At 37.8% G+C, this 14,142-nt stretch overlaps 1 protein-coding gene across 8 annotated transcripts in view; it reads right to left on the reverse strand.

Moving 5' to 3' along the window:
• Positions 1-14,142, reverse strand: part of ROBO1 (roundabout guidance receptor 1) — a 699,448-nt gene that overhangs the window by 58,194 nt on the left and 627,112 nt on the right. For 7 of the 8 annotated variants that reach the window (XM_042037872.1, XM_042037877.1, XM_042037876.1 and 4 more), the window contains 3 exons: positions 6,974-6,982; positions 4,164-4,288; positions 2,115-2,286 (listed from right to left, as the gene is read on the reverse strand). In XM_042037872.1, the coding sequence (XP_041893806.1) occupies positions 2,115-2,286; positions 4,164-4,288; positions 6,974-6,982 (306 nt within the window). The remainder of the gene's footprint in view (positions 1-2,114; positions 2,287-4,163; positions 4,289-6,973; positions 6,983-14,142) is intronic. The other variant, XM_042037871.1, reaches the window with a different exon arrangement.

Below are 14,142 nucleotides of genomic sequence, written 5' to 3' on the forward strand. Positions count from 1 at the left end.
CCAGCATTTAAAGACAGAAAAAAAGGAGGTAGGCAATCAGGGGAAAACCTGACAAATACCCACTGCTTAAATAACCATTTTTTATGTGGCACCAACTCATCTTGGTGCTGTTCCTTAATCGTGAGATGCCAAGCAGTAGGGTAAAGCAAACGCAAATGGATAGAACCATATTGGAAAAATCTCATCTACAAAAGATTTTTCCAGTAGTTTCTGACTTTTATGATGACTTCAAAGCCACAAAGAAAATCCCACAGTGTGTCTATGTCAATTATAATGCATCTTTCACACAATGGAAATTAAATGCTATTGATAGGCTATTTAATTCTACTGCACAGAAAAATATAAACCGGTCTCAGCATTCACAGAAAAAAGAATGACTGTCTTCCATTATCCAAAAAAAAGAGGTAAAAGTTATCTTGTGTTTTGGGGATCTGCTCTACCTGTACCATCCAAGATGACATGGATTGATGATCTGAAAATAGCCATAATTTTAAATGTCATAAATCTGCTCAGCAGTGGCATGGGGCTCACGTAACTTAAAAACTGGTTTGGTGGCTGAAATAGAAACCTGAAGTTCTGATAACTTGTGAACATCAGATATTTCTCAATTACTTTTCATAACAACAGACAGGATGTTAGCACTGCTTTTTTTGGCTAAATTCCAACTCCCATAATTTCATTTGCATGTTCAAACAACACTCTGTTTTCAACTGCTTTATTTATCCATTAGTTCTTGTCCCAGCCTGTTGGTACACACTTTGAGGCCATTACGACTTTTCTCTGTAGAGACAGTCAAAATAAGCCCACTTATAATTTGTACTTGACTTTGACAAGTTTGTCAAGAGCTTTGCAGCTGGCAAAGGTAAGGAGTTGATTGATCTGTACTTTATAGAAGAAATCTAATGACACTGAAATTCATGGCTAGTTTTAGTGCCACTGAAGCTGACGACAACTCCTCCTACCTTTAGGAAAACCATTCATAAAGGTATTCTAATACCTTTAGGAATATTCAGCATATTCTGACTTCACTTTTATAGAAGTACCAGAAACTGTCCCAAGACACTATAAAAAACAACTACTCACCAGATCAATCCAGAGCATATAGTAAAAAAAATGCATTTAAATTGATTATTTCCAAGTTCAGATGGCGTAAGTCATTAGCAGAAAACCATTTTAACATCCTTAATTTTCTATTTTAAATTTATTTCTCACCTTCCCATGGCCTTCTCCCCATTGAAAAAATGGAAAGAAGAGGATTAGGAAATGTGGCTTACAACTTGTGAGGAAGCAGAAGGGATGTAGTCCTATTCCTCCAATCTCAATCCAGGGGGAGGGGGAGATAAATAAACAATTTAATCCTACAGGCTCACTGCATGTTTCTAGAATTTTACTAGTTTTGTTTTCTATAGGGCGAAGGGCTACTTTATGGAAACTCTTCTCAGACAAGAGCTTCCCTCTGCTCAAATTCTCTGCTCTTACCCTCCTTCTCTGTAAATGCTAAGATTAGTATTTTCCCTGTGTATATACTCTGCTGTTAAAAATAAGAAGTATTTCTGATAATTGGCAAACTGGCCTCACATCAGCACATATTACTGCTTGTAGACATGCTCCCTGTAGCTTTTTCATCTTATATTTTTTCCCAACCACTCCTTAAAAAGGATGTACAATTTCTATGTTTTTCTGCTGATCTCCATACAGGTTGATATTTTTTCCTTGCTAAAACATAATATTAAGAAACAAGGAAAAAACCAGGTAAATGGAAATGCTATGCAAATGGCCACACAATAAAAGGGATAAAGAACCAGGCAGTAAGCAATCTGAAAGTAAATTAAATCCAGTGGGGGAAGCTAAAAAGGAGTCAGATAAAAATTAACAGATCCGACCAAAATCCATAAACTGAATATACTTACCAATATAAAACGGAAATACAGTGTTACACATTATCCAGAATTTTAAACCCCTGACAGAGGTGGCTAAAACAGGATTTTTATGTTCAAAGAAACATGAAATCCACATTTATGCAAAACAGATTTCAAAGTAGTGTCACATAACCGCACTGCTGTCTTCAAATAAAAATAAAAAACTTGGAAATGATAAAATGAATCTATGATTACCATCTGTAACTTCCAAGTAGGCTTTTGTTATGATACTTCCTGCAACATTTAAAGTCTGGCAGATGTAGTACCCAACATCAGATCTCTGGACATTGGTGATGGTGAGGTCTCCTGTCTGGGAAACTGAAAATCGGCTGGATGACTGAGGGGGCTGGTATGAGAAAAGCAGATTCTAAAAGATGTACAGGAAAGAAAGAGGGGAAAAAACAAGTTAAATAAGTTCAAACATCAATAAGCATAACTTTAATATAACTAAACAAATGAATCTTTTCACATTATACAGAAAACATTCTGCTCTTCATGTCTTAAGCATGTCTATACCACAATGGGAATAGCTGCTGTATGATTTTTTTATGATAAAATAGGTGCAGATATGCACATAGAATTGTGTAAGACTTCTTGGATTGCAATAACACTCTCTAGGATCAATACTGGACTTTGCACAAAGTATAACAGAGTCTAGTGAAGATGTGAAATGTACAGATACCGCAATGGTGCAAGCAACTGTGGTGAACCTCAGTCATTTGCTTTAATGTTCTTTTTAGAACTTGCTCCAAGGCATTCGTTTTCTTTCATTTAAATGCAGATGGTGGTTTATTTATCTGTATTTTAACATTTGCCTTCCTACCAATGGAGCAGTTTTTAAAAAAGAGATGTTCTGTAGGTCTCTCTGAACAGAGTGCTTGTGTTTTATGAGAAGTCTTATATAACACAGAATTAAATCCTATGCCTATTTAGATAGTTTGTGTATAAAGTACATAGTATTTACCAAAAATCAGTTGAGGGTTGAATTCCTACCTCTGGCTGAACAACTTGTGAATGAGAATACTTCAGGATCACAGAGGTTATATTTATCTCTTTTTCTTGGCTAACTAAATTTTGCATTTTCAAAAACTGTCCAAAAGAATTGGACACAATATTCTCCATATCAGCAAACCCTATTCATTGACCTCCTCTTTCATTTCTCTCAATCATCACAAGTGGTCACCACTCAGCAGAGTCAAAAATGAGAAAAAAAAACCAGAACCAAACAAAGATGTACTAGACAACATATGGCTAAATAAATAAATAAATAAATGGAATAGAAGCATAATATACTGCTATAAATACACCACTGAAGATTACCATCTAAATTTAGTTAGCAGTCTAGTTGTACTTAGGTATTCAGACAGAAATGTTGCAAATGGAGTAAAGAAGCCCATTTCCAAGTGTTCTCAATTTCTCTGCCCTATTGTTTCGTAACACAAAGAACCCTGTCATATACTCTTGCACCATTCATTCCTTCATTCACAGGAGAACCAGAATCCCATATTCCTTCTTTCCTTCCAATAAAGAATACTTTGTGTCACATCCCTCCTTCAAAAGATGACTTTGAAAGAAAACTGCAATTCTCTTTCTGTGCTGTATTGTGTTTCATCCACTGGCTTTCAAGATCCTTTACAAAGAAGATGAAAATAATTTTCCCTCCCATTCAAATAAGGAACCTGGGAGAAAAAGTGACCTATTCAGGTATGGTCTGTCAGTCAACTGATAGAGTGGGAAAGTAGTTCTCCTCAGCCCAGAACTAGAGTCCTACCCATGCAGTGATGGAGATCAATGCAGCAAATGGTTTAGTTTGCCAGAAACTCAAAAACACGTGGCAAACTAACAGCTGCACCATAAACCCAAAGCCAAACTTTCTGAAAATCTGGCAGTGTTTGGGGGTTCAACCAATTTCAGCATAAGTCATCTCTCCATTTCTTATAAGTTCTCCCTGTTAGGTGAAAGACATTATCGGAGTAGTGAAACATGGAATGTTTCCAGTTGATTCACAGATTTATTTTTACATTCATGGAGAAAATGGGAGACAGCAAAACATAGATAAGCTTTCCACTAAGGCTGACATCACTTAGCATGCATGTGACTTAGAAGTAAAGAATAAGTATCCAGCATCTCCAAGCTCTAAGCTTGTTTTCCACATCTTTAAAACAATAATTAAAATACTCTTCTCTCATGTGAAATCATCTCTTCAAGAAACTGCCAGGAAGGAGGACAGAAGGGCTTTTTTACCTGACTCCCTTCTCTCCGCCAGAAGATGGCTGGCTGAGGGTTTCCAGTTGCTTCACACTGGAAAGTTACTGTTCTCCCCAGTGCAGCTACCTGGTCTCGAGGCTTTACAACAAACTGTGGAGGCTCTGAAAGGAAAACACCAAAAAAGAAATAAATCACACTGCCATCAGCTCATTTGAAAGAACAATTTTCCTCCTGACTTTAAATGGTATAAACCAGAACAGTGAAGTCTCTTTAATAAGGAGAGGCAGCACAAAGACACCACCAGTCTCTAACAGCCACAGCTTCAGCATCAGTCAGATCATCTTTTCTGTGTCTGGACCTCCCAGTTAAAACTCTGACTGTGCAACATGTGCTTTTAGTGCTGACCCGGGGTACAAGGAAATAAGTCCCACCAGCTTGATGAGACAACTTGCAGAGCAACAGTCACCAATACAAACAAATCTGTTACAATTTGGTTCTTAAAGGAGGAATAGGGCTGCAAGCCAGAATGGAGAAATCTTTGAGAGACAACTGGCCCAGGGGCCATACTTTGTTAAGGGCTGCAAGACACACTGCTGAGTAACTATGAATTCAGGCTTACACACACAAAACTCATCATCTCTGGCTTAGGAAAGTTGAGCAGAGAAAAAGCCCTTAAGTGCGTATATAACAGACTTTTGATGTAGTCATAGTCTCAAAAAAACTTGAAGTCAAAAGCCCAAGAAATACTATTCAAATTATAACCACTTAAAAATCTCCAGTTCAAACACACTGAGAAGGACTGAATTTAAAGGAACAGCAGAGCTAAATGTCTTCCTCATTTACATAGGTAAGAGCATGTTCAAACAAAATATAAATGCAAATGAAGGCAAATTTGAAACATCTGCTCAGCCTAACATTATAAATACTGCCAGCATTGTTTGATTTATACTGACTTCAACAACCCCTTCATCCAGTAGTAAAGAGAATGTCAAAAAATCGTGTCAGTCACATGAAAAAAAAAAATCAGCATAGATGATATTAGATAGCTTGGTGATGCTAGCAGAGGAAAAAATCTAGCGTGTTCTATAGGCTGTTAACTCCTGCTTCTTGAAAAAATGTGCATTAAATGAAAGCCCATTTATTTATTAATTTCCAATTCCTTCTGATCATCTGTCTGAAACTAATTATGCTCTCCCTCTTCTCTGGATTGAGAATAAAGGGCATGTTTTGTATCTGACTTTAAGAAATCAAGCGATTTTTGTTTAATTCCTTTTTTTTCCCCTTGTGAACAATGATGTTTCCACAAGATTTTCCCTTAAAAACAATGTAACATATATAATGCAAAGATGTGTTTTATAAACACCCAGCAGTAGTAGCTTTATCTAGAATAGATTCAATAACACTTAAGTCTTTAAAAAAAAAAAAATCTCTTTCAGTGTTTCTGTGGGCCAATTTTTGCAGTTATCTGTTCCCCATGCCTTGTTTCTGCTTCCTGGCGAGTTCATATCAGAATATATTCTTCCTACGACACTCCTGCTTTGAGAGGAATTTTTGAAGCATAAAACTGCTGTCTACATTTGGATGCAAATGCTACCTTTCCTAGCATTTCCTTAGATAAGAAACTATGCATGTTTGCCAAGTGAAGCCAAGATTGACCTACTGTAATTAGCAGACTTCAAAACATTTAGCTCCGAGACATTCAACCAGTACCTTGGAAGAAGATGTGGGAAGGCTTTGACATGACAGCACGTTTCATTTGGAAGGGAGGGAGAACTGGCTGGGGGTTTGCCACAGGGTTGTGAGGCATGAGGGGGAAATGGAGATGAGGGTGAAGCACCTTTGTTATGCTGCTAGATTCTAATAACAAGAATAAATTTAGCATATAGTTAAATTTAGGGCTTGGCTGGTTCTGCACTAGTCTGTGACACAATGCCACACAATATGGAACTGAGGGTTTCTAAATCCTGTGCTAGTGCAGAGGATTGATGAGGTTTCAGATTTCATTGAACTTCAGGACAGGTGCAACTATAAAGAGATTGAAATGGTTCTGACCACTGGAGAAATAGTTGAATGGTTGTGGTTACAGTACCTCAAGATGACCATTCAGGGACTACTTAACACAAAAAAGAAGGGGGAATTTAGTCTCTCATAGGCAGCCATGGTAGAATTTATGAAATGTAAGTAGGTACATCTTTCTCTTATTTTAAATACATATTTTGTATGGATACTACTCTAAATATATATGCATATTGCCCATATGTGTATTATTCTAAATTTATTGCCATTAAGGTAAATAATAAAAATCTTACTAGCTTCAATGTTAGAAGAATTAAACAGGGTTAAGTGAAACTATTATTAAATTCCATTCTATGTTAACTGTACTGGAAACTTTTTCATTGCCTTTTGTTTTTAATATCAGTCTGATTTCACACCTTGGGTCACATACATGTGGTATGCAATGATGAGACTTTAAAAGATGCCAAGAAATTAATCTCTATAAGAAAAGAACAACTTTTATCCCAGAAAACTTTTAACCAAATGCGATTTTTTTAGCACACTCTGAAGCTCAACCTGTGCAGTCACTGAAAAGAGGAGGCATTAGGATTTGACTCGTTACATCATATAAAAACAGACAGAAAGTTTGCAACCCATTACCTTTCTCTTTGCCATTAAGTTACCCATACTTCATGCAGAATTTATTCTGTTCGATGTGTCTTGCCAATAACAAGTAAAGGATGGGAGCTGACTGGTTGGAGGACATGGAGGGGGATGGATGGGAAGGGGAGGAGAAGTTCCCGTCACAGTGATACGATGACTAGAAGATGGCCAATAAAATTTCAACTTACCAGACACAACTAAAAACAAAAACAAAACAAAAAGAAAACATGGAATAAATAAAATTGAACAGACATGAAACAAAGCAAAGAATAAAGCAAAATTTGAAAAAAAATAAAATAAAAAAAATGGATCCTTGGTAAGGACCTTAGAAAGCAAACATATATTCTGATATATGAAAAATAGGTTTAAAATGTTGAACAACATATTTTCAATTTGATTTTTAAGCAGCAGTCTCTATCAAATACTGAAAGTAGGTGGTAGAGGAAAATGGGGGACTCGTCAGTCAGTCTGGGTTCTACTCCAAGCCTTTCTAATGAACTGATGTGTACCTGGAGTATCTTTTTTTCCACATTATCATTATTTCTCTGCACCAAGATCTTTCTACGGTAAAATTAACTTAAAATCTCCAGTAAATATCAATCTGCAACATTGCTGAAATGGAACAGTAACATTTACAGCCTTTCTTAAGCATCCAAACATTTACAAATGGAATATATTTTTCTGAGGTTAATATCCATTAAAAAAGAAAGTTTATTAAAAAAATTAATAATATGCTAAGGCATTTAGGCCACACATGAATCTCTTTAGTATAGGATTGCTGTGTCACAGTCATAAGGCTCACTATTAAATTGTAAATGCAAAGTAAACCACAATTAAAACTAGTTTGAAAAGATTCTTAACCCTTTTTTTTGTCCCCAAAACCTGAATTTCATTAAAATATTCAAAACCAAACATTTACTGCAAAATACTAGATTTTTCAATGGAAATCGTCACTGGTAAATTATAAAATGTTAAATTATTCTTCAACCATCATAGTTCAAAATTTTCATAAACTTTGCAATGGCTCAGATCCTGGTAAGGTAACTTTGCTTATAAAAGAAAGGCCTGTTAGAAAGTATTCCAACTTCATCTTAGTGACAGAAAGAACAGATAGAAAATCAAAAGCAAGAAGCAATGCATTTTGAAAACATACACCAACCAAAAAAAAAAAAAAGTAAATAAAATAAGGTTAATTGGTGATAGTTGCAGTAAAGGTCAAAAAATATATAGTTTTTAAAAGCATGCTTCACTTTGGTCTTATCATTTTATGCTGAGAGTAAACCCACTCTTGTTCAGCAAGGGCACACTTTCGCACTGAGTAGCTAAGCACCCTCAAATCACCATCCCCTGATAAACACATGCAGAAAATCAGTAACATCCACTTTGCCAACATTCATCAGGCATGAGGAATCCTGGCCTCCTGCTCTGATAAATACAGAGGGCTCCAGCTGTATTATGAAAATGAAGCAGAAAGAGAATCAGATATAATATTGGAATTTGGAACATGCTGAACACAAGAAGCTGCAACTGCATATGCCAAACCCAGATCAAATAGATTTGAGTTTTATATCATAAGAGACTTTTTTTTTAGGGAAATAATCTGAAATAGAGGAAGATGAAATTACCATTTTCCAAAGATTTGAGTTTTAAAGAATTGTTCTGGATGTGCACTAGCCTTAAGTGGTATTTCTCAAAAAGAAAATCAGCATGCATTACTCTGCTTGGATTATCTGCAAGTCTGCAATTCCTAAGAGCAATGGCCAAGAAATACTACACACGAATTCCTGAGAGAAATCTGCTCTTCCCAAGGTTCAGCTCCCAGGTGCTCTTGTTCTTGTGTAACTCTATTTCCCAGTAATCATTACTTTTTAACTGAAAAACTCTTTGCTAAACTTGCAATTGCAATCTGACGTACTCTGGAATTAGAAATGATTCTCCATAAAACACAACTCATTGTACATGAAACAGCCTGATAAGAGACTTAATGGAATGCAATTCTTCCACAGAGGAAACAACTCTGAATTATCTGGTTTCCATTAGTTGAGTAGTGCCAAGGAAAGTTCAGCCTCCTCAGTAGCAATGCAGAGCTGCTCAAGTCCTCTACTGAAAACTCACTGGAAAAGGCCTAACAGAGAGAAACCTTTCTTGGGTGCTCAATTATATTTCTACAAATTAAATTAACTTTGAAGTGCTGAATTTCCCCTTTTCTTTTTATTAGACATTTCTTACTATAGGCCAAAAATAACCCTGTCAAGCAAATATGTTTTTTTGCCCACCTGTGAAAACAGAGGGGATACTGATACATGAAAGTAAATCCCTGTAGAAACAGGGAATCACATTGGTTGCAAATCTGTGGAAAGGGTGAAGTTTCATAGAAAAATTTAAACAATTCTGTCAGAGGGATATCATGTGGTTTAAAAGAACAACAATAATAGCAACATCTACAACAAAGACCACATTCTTAGTTTGATTTGCAGGCTATTGATATCTAAGGTTACTAAAACTGAGAAATGAATAGCTTTTCCTCTATTATAGCATATTTTATTTGACACCACTTTCAATTACAAAGTAAATTAATTTTCCCTGTGTTAATCATGGCTTTTCACATGGCAATTAGGTGGAACAACCTGTTTGTAAAGACAGGAAGTCAGCATGTGAAACCACAACTACCAAAGGAATAGTATTTTTGGCCTTTCATATAATTTCCTTGACATGCAAGGCTTTTCAGGGAAGACGTGTCCAGTCACTGAACAAAAACCAAAAGAAAAGTGGTTTCCAGACTAGTGACGTGATCTTTTAATGCCTTATTCTTTCCAGCAATCCCATCAACCTCACTGGGACTATTGGTATCATTAAATCCGCTCACAGGAGTAGGGATTTGCAGTTTTAGGACTTAAACTATAGCCTAGTACAGTTGCCAGATGTTAATGGAGCAACTATTAAATTTGACAGATGTAGCTTTGCAGGTTCCTATGATAATCAGGTTGGAAGCAACCTCAGAGGTCTCCATTCCAACCTCCTGCTCAAGAGGGTCAGATACAGGGTGAGTCAGGGATTGATCCAGTCAGGGCCTGAAAAATTTCAAGGAATAACAATGCACAGACTCTGGCAACCCACTCTGCTGCTTGGCTGTCCAGCCAGTGAAGAAATGCCTTCTCATATGCAGCCTCAATCTGCCTTGTTTCAACTTAAATCCATTGTCTCTTGTGCTCCCTCCATGCATGGCTGGGATGAGCCTGGGTCTGTCTCACCCTGGGTGTCTCTCATATGAGACCTCAACATGCTGTGTGCAATGCCTACATCTCAAAAAGACACGTTCTGTAGCTCTCCTGACAGAGGTGAATGCAAATGTTGGTCTAGTGTTTCTCAAGAACTCACTGGTTTCCTCATATTTAGAACAAAACATTACAGTGTTGCACCCATTTCTTAGTCTGACATTAGGCAAGCTAGAAACCTCAAGTGCCCCATACTTGATAGCTGTGGCAGCAATTATCTGTCTCAAAAGGAGTAAAATTACAGGAATTTTCATTTCTGTATACTAATAAGATGCTTTTGAGATCTTAAGATCCAAGGTGGTACTTAACCACTAAAGAGTATTTTGTTCAGCATGTTAAATACTCATTAATTACTGTTCTCACTATTACTATTTACAAATACCTTCCAGGTGCTCGGGAGATACCCTGTTATTTAACTGACACAAGCTGAATACTTTTGATTTAAGATCCATGTGTTTCACTTCTGATTATTAAAAAAAAAATCTTCATGTCTTCAAGGACTGCTGGACACTCATAGAGGTTATTATAAAAGAAGCAAGGAAGTATAACTGTGCACCAGAGAAACTAAACATTTTCCATTTTCAGGCCAGTAATGACCTACAACAATCATACCAAATCATTAGCTTATGTATCAATCCTTGGCCATTGTGACTAATCTAGGAACTGGCAGTCACAATGAAATTCAGATTCCTTTCAAGTAATTTTGTGATACATTAATCCCAGTTCAAGTGAAATATAGCAGAGATTGAATGTGCTGTAGAAACAAAGTGGTAGGAGATGGAAGAGGAGCATGAGCAGATGTGCTGGAGTACACAGGGGAATGAGGAGCTGGAATTTCCAATGGGATTGGCTGGGTACAGACTAGACAGTGAGAGGGGAGAAACTGCAGAGCTAGAAACAGAGATAGCACCGAGATTGCTGTGTTATCTGTCAGGGAGCTGAAACTCAGCTGTCTGTCATCATCATATGAAATAAACATCTGAGAAACCCACAGTTTATGACCTCTGTCTGAAATGTGTGGGTACAGAAAATTTGGGTACTAGAGTCACATGTAGAGGAAATGTGAGAGTCTGAGTATGTTCAGCAAACTGGTCAAACTGACTTTTCACCCCTTAAAAAACCAACAAACAAAAAATTCTGAACAATTCCGAACAAAAACTCAGCAAAAAAGCTGCCAACATCTTATATTCAAAAATAAGTTTAATTGCTAATCCTGCTAAACTCTGAAATCTAATGAAACACTTTTTATGTTCAAGTATCTGAATGAGGACCGTTGAGTGCCTCCCTGTAACATGACTAACAGATATTTATGTTGGTGTTTTGCAAAAATTATTATTAAGGGAGATAGTTTAAGACAATGTGCCATGTTCCATTTCCTATCTGGTGATTTGTAGGCTATTTGTTCTTATCAAAGCAATCTGAAACTCTCAATATCCTTAATATGCACATCTCTCTGCAGTCTGTGGGAAGTATCACTTTCTACAGAGAAATAAACAAAGGCCTGAATCTCTTGTCCTGAAAAAAGATATAAATGCTGCCATTCAGCTGCCTCCTGGCTTCAGCCTGTGAAAAATACAGGAAAGTAACACCAGGTACAGTACACAAGAATCGGGGTGTATCACTTTTCATCCTAACTGGACTCTCTATTTTCAGCTGTCACTTCCTGAGGTGTACATACATATACACACAATTCATATTTTCCCAGATTTTCTGCTAAAGTTCACGTTCATGTAAGACAGCCTGGGCCACCCTTACTCACCATGAATGCTTTCACAGTGCATGGTCCCAGAGCATCAAGTCTGACACAGTGCAGCACAAACTTCTGAGGAAAGGTCTGTCTCACAGTCTGGCGCCAAGCACGCCACAGCCACAGAGCTGAGGCAAAATGTTTACATGAGATTTTTGATGTCTCAAATCAAAAGTGATGACATGTAACTCCAAACCCCCAGCAAGGGAGTGATCGTGGTTTATTCTATTTATGATGAGTGGAAAAATTCTACTTTAGATTGCTGATTTGTCAAATAAGCACTTCTTAAGTTTAAAGGAATAAGTGACTACAGCAACTTCAAATTTACCAAACCCAAGAAGATAAAAATCTGATCGGAACAAAAAGAGATTGTCTTCTGTAATTGTAATGTGAAGAATGAAATTAAGAGAGAAACAGGTGACTTATCAGTTGGAAAAATAATTCCGATATTAAGGTCACCTTTAGAATTAAATCTAGAAACCTATAAAAATGTTTCAGGTTTAGACAGAAAAGTTAACACAGGGAAAATACCAGTATCAATTAGGTGCTGCTTTCCTCAACATACTTCCCAGGAGTTTTGTAGGGTTTTTTTAAATTTGTATTTATTTATTTTTGTTTACAATTGATCCACATTTCCTCTTCTGTCTGAACTCTGAAGACCAGTCAGGTTGTCCTGGTTCTGGCTGGGATTGAGTTAATTTTCTTCTTAGTGGCTGGTGCAGCGCTGAGTTTTGGATTCAGTATGAGAGTAATGCTGATAACACAGCGATGTTTTGGTTGTTGCTGAGCAGTGCTTATCCCAAGTCAAGGGCTTCTCAGTGTCTCATGCTCTGCCTGTGAGGAGGGGCACAAGAAGCTGGGAGGGAGCATGGACAGGACAGCTGACCTGAACTGGCCAAAGGGATGCTGTATGATATAGAACATGATGCCCAGTATTTAAACTGGTGACAACTGGGTGGGAGCTGCTGACTGCTGTTCAGGGGGAAGTTGGTCATCAGTCAGCAGATGGTGAGCAATTGTACTGTGCATCACTTGTTTCTCTTGGATTTTATTTTTTTCTCTCTCTTCATTGCTATTATTGGTTTTGTTATCATTATTATTATTAGCATATTTTACTTTGTTTCAATTATTAAAGTGTTCTTAACTCACGAATTTCTGGGTTTTGTTTGTTTGCTTGATATGTTTTTTTCTGATTCCCCTCCCCATCCCACTTGGTGGAGGGGCATTGAGGAGCTGTGTGGTACTTTGTTGTCAGCTGGGTTAAACCACACTTGTGCTGGGCAGTAACACAGAGACAGACTGGGTCGAGTTTATGCCCTGCACTGAAAGTGCCACTCTCAGGGTACTGGGGGGCTGCCAGCTGCACTTGTCACTGTGCACTTCCTCCAGAAGCCTCAAGGCAGCTGCAGTCTGGAAACTTGCTAGTCACATCATCATCCTGACACTGCCTCTGACCATGTGGACAGAATACACAGTCTCCTTCTCAGCACATGGCACATGCCTGAAGGCTGGATTTAGTCGGCGCCTCTGGACTTGAAACCCAAAGGAAAAGAGCCGGCGCCTGTGTGCACTCAGGAGAGCTGGTGTGCTCCAGGGGAAAGTGGTCTGACCAGGAAAAAAGGCAAGTGTCGCTCCTTGGTGCTGACAGGACAGACAGAGCCTTGGAAATATAAGTGCTTCTGGAGCTGCTGCACATACCACAGAGAGAGACAGACCAGGCTAAGGCTTTGAAACACCCCTAAACATGGACAACGTAACACATGCAGCCTGGCGGCTCAACATCATCAACTCCAGAAACAATTTGAGAGATGAGCTTCAAGCACCATGGATCCAAAATCAGTGATTCTCTCTCCTGTGCCTGCTCCCAGCTTTGCAGCAGAAGCAAAAAGCAATTTTTTTCAAGAGCTTTTAGTTTTCCCTATTGACATTAAATTGTCTCAAAGCTCCTCTTCTCTCTTTGGTGGTTTAAACCCCACCCTCTGCTAATAAACACCACAAGATCCGTGCATTAATCAAACCTCCTTCTTGGGTGCTATTCTCATTTCAAGAGCAATCAAATGGCATTGACTCCTTATGGATTTCTGGCCATTCTGAGACTTAATTTAAGCTGAGAGGTGTTTCCTTCTTCAACTCTGATTCAAGGGGCTGGACAGTAAAATCTGGCTCTATTTCAGCTGTGTATCAATCATGTAACTGTATTATCTTAAAATCTGATTCACAGCAGGGTAATAAATTTTCCCTTTAAAAAATCACAATGAAAAGGGCTACACAAGTGTGCCTGTTTGTCCACACATGTGTGAGAGGAACCTTCAGAGAAAAATTTGTATGAAGATAA

Source organism: Corvus kubaryi, unplaced genomic scaffold (assembly GCF_017639235.1).
Source record: "Corvus kubaryi isolate FWS band 111438036 unplaced genomic scaffold, C.kubaryi_AGA036_p1.0 37391, whole genome shotgun sequence".
In the NCBI taxonomy this organism is placed as follows: domain Eukaryota; kingdom Metazoa; phylum Chordata; class Aves; order Passeriformes; family Corvidae; genus Corvus; species Corvus kubaryi.